Below are 11214 nucleotides of genomic sequence, written 5' to 3' on the forward strand. Positions count from 1 at the left end.
GTGTAGACAACAAATGATAGACTAAAAAACAATGGCAGCGAGATGGGAAAGCAGGGTACAGAGGGAAAGTACTTATCCTTGTTTTAAACACAAAGTTATGCACACTTTAATCTTCACAAGCCTAAGAGGTATGTTTCTATTTTGACCAAGTCAAGCTTCTAAGAATGTCACTTGCTCAAAGTGACACAGCTTACAAGCAGAAACAGAGATTCAAACTTCAAAGATCCTACTACTAAGTAGCATAATTTAAATAAAACTTCTCATAGAGCATAGCAAGTGTAGAGGAAGGAGAAATATTCTAGCAGGTTTAGGGTTACATATAAGATTTTAATATTATTGCAAGCTGTGTAGTTTTAGTTGCATATCCAAATTTTAAGTTATTGTATGGGCATAATTTACATATTCTCCAATTAATAATTTTGCATGGGCCATAAAGTTTAAATGTAGTATTACTAGCCTGGAATATCTTCACTCTGACCACTTATTCTTATATTGCTGGGCATATTTTTCTTAAAGTATTGATCTAAAAATAAAACCCAATGTGAAAATATGCTTAATATGACATCAATATATCTCCTTATGCAAGTGGATTAATTGGGAAATGAAATATTCAATATCTTAAAATTCATTTACCTAAGAAACATGCTATATGTATATTCTAAAACATAAACTGTTTGGAAATCTTGGTAAAATGCAGAATAACACCTCTAATAATGAAGTATTAAAGCTGTGTGAACACACATTTTTCCAAGTTTTCCTTTAAAAGGCATTCAATGAATTTTCTTATTGGTAGTTTTCCTTAAAAGAAAAAATTGTTTAAGGTTAGAAATGACCAATTCCAGAAGAAATGTATACCTTCACAAAACTTGGTTCATCAAACTGAACTATATAAATACAAGCAATGTGGGTAGCCCTAATTTTATTTCATTCTTTAAAACTTAACAGAGTATAGGGTATAAGTTGACTAATTTTCTAAATTCCAATGTTTTATTCTTGTTCCAGTATTAAGATTTATTTGACATTAAGAAGAACATGGGGAGAGCTAATCTTTTTTAGGTAAAAAAGCCCGTCAAGTGTATTAAAGGCAGCCATACATAAAATGCTGAGGTGTACAATAACAGCATACCTATAAATGCTGCAAAGTATTAGTATACATCCTCAAGCCTTGAGACAAAGATGACAGATAGGTTTCAAGTCACATGTCAACTCCAACAAATTAAGTGGCTACCTCCATGACCCTGGGGGACAATTTGGGCAAAATAAATCATAAATGCCTGCCATAGGAATGAGTGTGGCAGCCTGTGTGCTAGTCTTGCCGTCAGCTTTTGGCCGGCAAAGACTCTGTCCTGAAATAGTTCTATTATGGACAGGATATTTCATTATTGCTTTATTATCAGATAATGCATCCTGATGTGAAATAACAAAATATGCAAAATCAAGGGAAAAGTTTTGAGAATTTTTTGGCCCAAGTCTAACAAAACAAACAATAATGCTACTAGTTTTCTACAAAACATCTAATGGATAGCTTCAGTTAAAATAACTAGGGTTACATTTTTCAAATGCTCTTCTTAATCATCAGGAAAATTCAGTGTAATATACGTTATATCTATGTGTATGTGTATATCTATACACACATACTATTTTAGGAGAAAACATCAGCATTTCAGCTTGGTAATTTAAATAATGTCAACTAAGCATGTTTATTTGTAAAACTTCCCATAGTGAAACATGTTACAGTTACCTATAAACATTCATTTTTCCCTATTTACAACTTGAATTATGGAATGGTTATATAAGGCAACCAATTGAGTTATAGAAAAGTCACATAAACAATATAAATCTGATGCCCAATCCTTTACAAATATGAAATTACTTTCATTGAGTTTTCAAATTGGCAAGTATAAATAGAGGTCAGCAATACTTCAGATAGGCACTTTAACAATTATTCAAAAAGATGAAGTGTACAAAGGGTAGAACGAATTTCAATATTAATCTAATCCTTAACTTCAAATGTGATTAATCTGTGATAGTCTATATTAAGGAATGTTATAAGCTTTTATTTCTTGCCCTTCTGCCTCCACTTGACCCAAGGCAACATAAAAATGAAATACACAGATATAGACATTACCACAGACCAGTTAATGTACTTACATTAGAAGGAACTAAACATTATCTAATGGCCCTGGGGTTTCAGAAAGTGACTATTTTAACACAAAAACTGATACATACTTCTTTTCAGAAACATGTATAAACACATTGGTCTCACAAAGACAAAATGGTACCTCTACCATATTCCTAGACAAAAATGTCTTTAAATGTACTATTTAATTAATTGAATTAAAACTATTAGTGTGGCTCAGTGGTTGAGCATCAGGCCATGCACTGAGAGGTGGCTGGTTCGGTTCTCAGTCAAGGCACGTGCCTTGCAGGCTCAATCCCCAGTATGGGGTGCGGGGGACAACTGATCAATATCTCTCATCATCGATGTTTTTATCTTTCTCCCTCTCCCTTCCTCTCTGAAATCACTAAAAACATAAAAATTTTTTTAAAAACTATTAGTCTTAGGTACTCTTTTCAAACACTCAATTTTTTACGTATTTAGAGAAATTAAAATATTACATTTTAATTTTAAAAATAAATTGAAAAATTATATTTACCAATACTTTATAGTTTTAAGGGTTAAATAATAAGGAACAGATGTTTTGTTTTGCCAGCCTTTTGTGAAAGACCTTTTAAACATATACCTTTGGCCAACTCATTTTCAACCTTAAACCAAATCTTCTGAATATTTACATTGTATCTTTTGGTAGTTAAAATAATACTTGACTAGAAGATAATAATTCACGTTGTTTCATGAATTCTGAGTTCTGTATTTTCCCTACTGTCAAATTATAACATACCTCTGTTAGTAAAGGAAATGGCTAAGTCAAATTTTTAAAGTTTACCCAGGAAGGGTTAAAATATGAGGTTTCATTGACTAAAAATTTTAGGTGAGAACAGTTAAATTCATTAAATTTGTTTTATTTCTGGTATTTTATAATTTGAGTAATTTCTATAGCCCAGGTACCCAAATGTAGTTTAATAAACATGAGTTTTTACTCATTTGAACATGGTTAGCTGTTTCAAGTGCATTTATCAAAATCACCTGCTGTGTATGTCTGTATATGAGGGCAAATGTATTTCTTAATTCCCCAAAACAGTTGTGCTCCTTTAAAAGGAGAAACTGGCTTTCGTTCAATATGCTACCTGACACTTAAGTCTCTTCTAAAATCCAAAGTCAGCCAATTTTCAAATAAGTGGAAAGTGAAAATAGTTATTTAGAATGACAAAAATTAAGCTTGGCAAAAGTAGTGACTTTTATTTACAATTGCATGTATCAAGATTACAATAGAAACACTAGTGATATCATCGGAACAAAAGCAATGATTTATTGGTAATGGCAATGAATGGAATAGTGACAGTCTGGCGAGAATCAAGCAGTCATCCAGGAGCTGTAGGTCTGATTGCAATGTGGTCTTCCCGTGTCTTTTGTATCTTAGTGACTTTCTCCTTTTTTGCCAACTACCTAGAAAAATAAAAATAACTTTATATGTACATTTTATTTAGAAATGTGGGTTATTTTCAAAATAATATTTAAAAACAATATTAATTGATAATCATATCTAAAACCTGGCATTAATTTTTATCCCTGAATTTTGTTTGGCATGCAGTATATTTCCATTGTTGAAACACACTGTGACCCTCCTTCCCTTCCAGCCTCAAGGAATTAAAAATAAACCACATGCAGGCTATTTTTGGTTTCCAACACCGTTTTAAGAAAAAGTAATGCAATTTTTCAAAACAAGGTTGACAGTTTAGAGAAGTTAATAAATAAAAAATGCTATATGAGTGAAACATATTTGGCATACTATTTTTAGACAATTAGAAATCAAACACAAATAATCTAAAATTTAAAGAGTATGCTAAACTTGTCTTCATGTCCAAAATGACAGATTTCTAGACATTTCTCTCAATATGTAGACATATAATAAAACACTAAAAATGACTAATTTTGCCTAGTTTCTATTTTTCAGAAACCCTGGTGGCTATAAATGTACTATAAGAAAATGTAAAGAATATCTTGGTTGGTCTGGCTCAGTGGTTGGTTTGGCTCAGTGGTTGATCGTCAACGTATGACTCAGGAGGTCGAGTTTTGATTCCTGATCAGGGCATATGCCCGAGTTGCAGGCTTGATCCCCAGTAGGGGATGTGCAGGAGGCAGCTGATCAATGATTCTCTCTCATCATTGATGTCGATGTCTCTGTCTCTGTCTCTCTCTCCCTTCCTTTCTGAAATCAATAAAATATATATTTTTAAATGTACAGAATAAGTCTTGTTTCTATCAATGATTAGAAAAATTGTCTATTAGAGAGGTGTTTAAATGTCCTAGTTGCTATAAATGTGGCAGCATAAAAATACAAAGAATAAACTTGTTTCCTATCAACAGTTCTTTTTCTTTGTGTGTTTCTTTTTCTTCTTCTTATACTACCAACAGTTCTAGAAAACAAATTCTCTGTGGGAAAGTTCTAAAACTATGTTCTAATTGAATAATATACTTCAAACCTAAAGTTTATCATTAAATAATGTATTCTCATAGTAGAAATACCTTTAAAGAAATCTACTTGCAAGCTATTAAATATGTATTTTTATACAAAAATATTTCTATATACATTTGTAAAAGTAAATTTCATATTTAAATTGACTCTCTTCCAAATGGTAGCATCTGAATCAAGGAAAACTCAAAAAGTTCTTCAGTACATGTCTGGTCTAAAAACAAAACATGGCTGGGTCAATGTCTTCCATGAGAGAAGACTATAAAACCCCTTCCACTGAATATCCAATCACTTAATGCTAAACTGCTGTTTTCCCCACTTCAAATAAAATCACTTTTATCACCTGAAAGGAATTCCTCTCTGATCCAAGGAAACAATGTGACAGCAAGTCCAAAAAGCCAGACAGATGCTAAAGAGATAGTTTCAGAAAAGAATATGTGGATGGGAATAAGGAATTCAGGTTTAAGACCTAAGAGGAAACTTCTTAAAAAAGGAGATGGAACTATTTGTATCACAAATGAATACAAGCAGATAGACACTGAAAGCATTATTGATCACTGTTATCACTTGGGAACAAACAAAACACAGAGCTATTAGATTAAGCAAAAAAAAAAACCCCAAAAAGAACTAATATTAAAAATTAACATTTTAGCAGATGTGATACAGAAGACACAAATCTGCATACTGTTTCACAGGTTGATAGCTCTCAACTTGCCAATGTGTACTCTCTGCAAAAAAAGAGAAACGCAACATTCCAATATGGATTTTCTTACCCAAACGTAAAGTTCTTTTATTTCTTTTCAAGTCTTTATGTTAACACCTCACAGAAACAAAAGTCTAGGTACATTAAAATTAGGTATCCATAGTATTTATTCAGTAAAGAGTCCACTTTTCTTCCATATTAATATTTTAAACCAGCCTAATATTCAGTCCATAAGTCTTTCGACTGGCCTTGAGTTTGCTTGGGCAGGCAAAGCATAGGATACACCCACAATTAATAAGCAAAATGACTTCTGGGCCACAGTTTCAATGAGATAAAAAAGAAGAAAACCACATCTCTTAACTACAGCCTAATCAATATATTACACTAGTATTTGTATGAAAGAACTTGATGAAACTGTTTATATTTGGTTTCCAAAATGATTTTATAGTTCCTAAAAAATCAAATTTAAACTTCAGATTGGATTAAAACATTATCCAAAAACTAGTTAAATTTGAAACTACAACAATGTATATTTTATTGCAATATTATTTCGCAAAGATAGTACAAAATTAAATATGAGACAGGAGAATGTAAAACAACAACAAAAATTCGGGGGAACAACATAATATGGTAATAAAATGAAAGCACCTAGTTGCAAGCCCAAAACAAAAACCAAAACAAAATGAAAAGCCAGTGGAGAAACATGACTAGAATGAGATTTGAGGAACGAGGTAGCTGAGGAAATTTAGGTAACAGTAAGGCTGATCCAGATGACAGAAGCTGTAGACATCCTGCACCAACAATGATGAGAACATGGGAAGGGTGAGAGCAGACAGGTGCAAGATGAGCAGAGAAGCAAGAAGGGGAGTGGAGTGAGATAAGGTCAATCTTTATATTACTTCATTTTTAAAAAAATCTTCTGGTTTTAGTTCATTTGAGTTGGATTAAAAAAGCTGAAAAATAAACAGACAGAAAAGTTACAAAAATAGCTGATACGGTAAATGGCCAGTTTAGAAAAGTCTATTTTTATAACAGGGATAGAAAACCTGCTCTGCTTTTTGCATGCACCTCATTCCCTAAGAAGCACAAGCCCCTTCAATTTTGCTCATTTCTGTACTTATGTCTTATTACTTTTGTATTAAAATAAAGCAATCGGTGTAAAGAGCATTATTTTAGCAAAGAAAACATCTACTTCCAATTAGGATGGCAAGCTTTTCATGCTGCAACACACAGAATCCATTTACAACAGCAAACAGCGTAAGTGTATATTATAATCTGTGCACAATGCCTATAAGAGCCAAAAACAGATAAATGGAAGGTGTGTTCAAGTCTACCAAATCTTAAAGGTACAACCTCATGAAGTTGTAACAGCATGCAAGGTGGTGTAAGATTTCTACTCACATCTAAGGTTCATTAGCGTTACCTTAGCTTCTGTCATCTTAGTGACTGACCATAGGGAGAAGTTCAATGACATTCTGAAAACTAAAATTATCTAGGAACAACTCATACAACATAAAAATGTAAACCGAAAATGCTAAATAATTTCATTTTATCATGCATTAAACCATTTCATATCATCCTTTCCTACACAGAGGTATCAAAATTTTCTTCTCTGTGCTGAAAAATGTGTACCAGATCTATTTTGAAATTTTAAATTCTAATTATTATGCATAATCCCTTTAAAATCCAGACTGACTAAAAAAGGGAATGAAGGGCCATACGATACTGGTCCTAAAATGAATCTGCTCGTTCCCACTTTGATGCCAAATTCCTATTTTTCATTCTACCTAGAGTGCCACTGCTGTTTTCTCCTCCATCCATTTCTACTACTAAAGTTTAATTCAAGGCCCTCTTCCTTCACAAAATACTCTCATCCTCTTCCAGCAATCATTGTAAAGTATAAGGATACTCCGTGGAGGAAGAGAGCCTTGAGCTAAGCTTTGAGACACTAATTGACTTTCCAGATGTTATATATTATCTAAATTTGCTCTAGACAGGGATGACTGTACCTAGCACAGTACTACAAAAACAACAAATACCATACCACATGTCAATTAGCTCCCTCACTAGGAACCAAAATCATTTTTAATAGGCAACTCTATACAAGGACCAAACTGGCAGATTTCAGTTAGTACACAGACATTAATTCTATTATAATTTTCCTATACTGAAGTTGTTGACTTACCATATATATTTAAAAATAAAATAAAATTAGCTTACTTTTGAGAAATAACCCTATACAATAACTATACAAACAAATCTCACTCAGAAATTATTAAAAGAAAACGTAATGTAATATTAATATACATAAGAAAACCATTCAACCAATTAAAATGTATTAAACATTAAAGGCCAGGGAGAAAGAAGTCCAGAACACCAAGAAGGAAGTCCATTTGTTATAGTAATAAATTATTCTCACAGCAGTTCTCAGAGTGGTCCAGGCTGGAGGTTCCTGAGACCCTCTCAGGGAGTCTTTAAACTAAAAACTATTCTCATTGCTACATTGTTATCTGCATTTTTAACTCTCATTGTTTCACAAGTGTACACAAATGGAGTTCCCGAGAGGATATATAATCTGTGATAGCAAAAGTGAGTGAATGCAGAAACAGAAGAGAGAATTCTACCAAGCTTAACAGTAAAAAAATTTATAAAAGTGAAAACAATACACTTCCTCTCACTAAGCTGGTTTTTGTTTTGGAAAATATACTTCAATTTTAAAATATTATTTTTGCTAATGTACAATGTATTTGTGAATAAATATTTTTTAAATTTCTCAGTTTTAATTTCTTAAATGGTAACTATTAGATAAGTATAGCACACAGAAGCAAAAAGTCTTATTGGTCCTCAAGAATATTTAATAGCGTAAAAGCATCCTTGAGTCCAAAAAGTTTGAGAACTATTCTCAATAATAATTTTAAATAAGGTAAAAAAGGTATTTAGTTAAATGAACACATAGCCAAATTATAAAACAAACACAAATACTCTCAAGAATAGTCTACCACCTTTGTTACCACAAAAGGTAGTCTGGTAGTCAAAAACAGAAAAACTAGTCTAAAAGAGATGGGATGGGGGATGTTAAAAACGAAGAGGTAGAGACAGATTCTTAGGTGGACAATTGATAATGCACATTAGAAAAACTAATGAATGGCAGGCTAATAAGATAGACAATATTAAAGTAGTGGTTACTGAGAGTAAAAACGAACTCCAATAGCATAAGCTAAGGTGAGAAGCAGGAAATATATAGCTGAATTAATAGTAAGGGAAAATAAGAAAAGAGAGTAATAGATCTTATGAAAATATTAAGCTAAAAACAAACTATGTAAAAAACAGTTAAAGCTAAATCCAATGGCATTTAATTCAAACAGGCAAAGTAACAAAGCAGGCAGCCAAAATGTCTTTGATGATCACACATTTTCCCAGTACAGTACATTTCATATCATAAATATGTAGATGTTTAATCTCTGCTTCTTCTGACCTGCCATTATACATTATACATGTCAAACATTTAACATGACCGATCTAAGTACATGACTGTTCATACAGCTCCCAAAAATTAATTATACTGTGAGACAGGAAGATTATACTTGTAAAATGACCGGTTAAACTATCTATTGTCAAAGTTATAAATTTTGTAAAAACAGCTAAAATTTTACAACTTTATAAGGGCATCCAATGTTATACATTTTTTTGAAATTTTCTGTAACTGAATTAAAATTAGATCTGTGGATACCATAAAATAAATAAATAAATAAAAGCTTTCAGGGTGTTCCACAGCTCCAATGCCACCCAAACAGGGGTCAAACTGTTAGGCTGGGTGCCTCCTCTAAGCATTGGCAACCCTAGAAAAACTCTTCCTCTTTTATAATCATCTCAAGTTCTAGACTGCCTGCCAGATGCAGCCACCAGGAATACGACGATAACTACATCTCCTATGCTGCTGCACATTTAATCTGTGCACAGCACCTGTTTTCTGTACTGATAAAACTCTTGGTGGCAATTCTTTAACATTGTATTTTTACCTCCCCCAAATATAATTTCAACAAACTTACTCGTTTGAAGTCATTCATATTTGTTGCCTGGACTGGAGTACCAATGAAAGTAAAATATGAAATTCTTGTTGTTTCTTCTTCACCTTGATTGGACTGAACAAATATCTACCAAAAAATAATAATAATAGTAATTTTTACAGTAATGATTGCAATCCTTTCATAAAAATGCCTCAGTTTCATCAATTTCCTTAGGTTACTAACAAATTTACCTTCCACTCTTTGTAAGGATTAATCCAAATTGCATTTAGACTAGTACTCATACAGGACCATTCCGCTGTTTGCCCTGCTATTCTCATATATTCCAGGAATGTCATGGCAAGACACCCACATATACAAGTTCTTGATAATTTAGTGATGGCATGGAGGGGTCAAAATTAAAGCCTTTCATAATGAATGTTGAAAGACTATGAAATTCACAATTACAACAGGCAGAGTGCTGTTGAAATTTTATAAAAAATTATAGTAGTTCACTGAGGAGTATTTCTGCAGTTATAGTCTTTCTGATATTCATTCATTCAATTTTCTAGACTACTAAAAGAAAAAAACTGTATTGGAAATCATCAGTCAGTTTTTGTTGTTTGAATAGGCAACCACATTTTCATCTCAAACTGAGCTGATCAATGAAAAACCCCAAGTCTATAATTAGTAGACTATTAAATCAGCTCTCCATTTATTTGTAATGCTCTTTGAATCTAAGCACAAATGTTTTTATATTTACTGCTTTTAAAATTCATCCACTGACTTTGATTAGACTTTCTGATCAAAAATGTCATTTCAATTTCAATTTTATCAAAAAAAGTCGCAGACATGCTTTCTGTGTCTTAACTGAAATTCTGACTGAGATAGGACACAGTACATAAAGACTTGAGCCCATCACGAGATAACTGTGTTCATGATTCTAATGACAGAGGAGAAAGCATCGGGATCTCTGCATTGAAAGGGCTTTCCCAATAAACAGCTGCCTTCCTCTCATTATTAATAAAGCAAAAGGTGGTATCATGAACACATGCTATAGCATTCTTCTAACTTACCAAAACCAGAATCATTCCACTAAAACAAAGAAATCACCTTAGTTTGGCATAACCTGTTCTCATTGACTGTGCTGATTCCCAATTCTCTTTCTAAGTGTTCTATTCTACTCTAACCCTCTGTCCCCTCCTCTGAAGGACAGAGCTGAGGTGGATAGCATGTGGTGGGTTTTAATACCCAAATTCACAAAGGAGTTAATAACTGCTAACAAACAGCATACTTTTTCAATACAAATTAAGATAAAATTATATTTTTAAGTCATTTTTGCTGAGATCATGATCACTACATTATTAAAAACTCAGTATTCTAGAAAAGTACACTGAATTTTACAAATGCATCATTCATTACCAGGTATGAATAATAAAGCACAAATATACTCAGTTAAATATGTTATATAATAAACTTTTAATAACAGTTGCCAAATATGTATCAGATAAGTAAACTGACAATCCACAAAATTTAAAAATATCAACCTGTCCTTCCCTTAGGACAGTGGTCGGCAAAGTGCGGCTTGCGAGCCACATGCGGCTCTTTGGCCCCTTGGGTGTGGCTCTTCCACAAAATATCACGTGCGGGCGTGCACATACAGTGTGATTGAAACTTCGTGGCCCATGTGCAGAAGTCAGTATTTTGTGGAAGAGCCACACTCAAGGGACCAAAGAGCCGCATGTGGCTCGTGAGCCACAGTTTGCCGACCACTGCCTTAGGACACACAGATAAATTAAGAAGAAAATTTAAGCCCTGGCCGGTTTGGCTCAGTGGATAGAGCATCGGCCTGAAGACTGAAGGGTCCCAGGTTCGATTCTGGTAAAGGTCACATGCCCAGGTTGTGGGCTCAATC

General features: G+C 33.1%; 1 protein-coding gene across 2 annotated transcripts in view; it reads right to left on the reverse strand.

The window, feature by feature from the left end:
* Positions 1-2402: 2402 nt before the first annotated feature.
* The window catches only part of TXNL1 (thioredoxin-like 1), a 25447-nt gene continuing 16635 nt past the window's right edge, over positions 2403-11214 (reverse strand). The window contains exons 7-8 of one of the 2 annotated variants that reach the window (XM_005873633.2): positions 9345-9449; positions 2403-3565 (exon numbers count right to left, since the gene is read on the reverse strand). In XM_005873633.2, coding sequence (XP_005873695.1) covers positions 3536-3565; positions 9345-9449 — 135 coding nt within the window. In that variant the 3' untranslated portion in view covers positions 2403-3535. Of the gene's footprint in view, positions 3566-5350; positions 6249-9344; positions 9450-11214 lie in introns of those variants that run through there. The other variant, XM_014545635.1, reaches the window with a different exon arrangement.

The sequence above is a fragment of the Myotis brandtii genome, unplaced genomic scaffold (assembly GCF_000412655.1).
Source record: "Myotis brandtii unplaced genomic scaffold, ASM41265v1 scaffold416, whole genome shotgun sequence".
Lineage (NCBI taxonomy): Eukaryota > Metazoa > Chordata > Mammalia > Chiroptera > Vespertilionidae > Myotis > Myotis brandtii.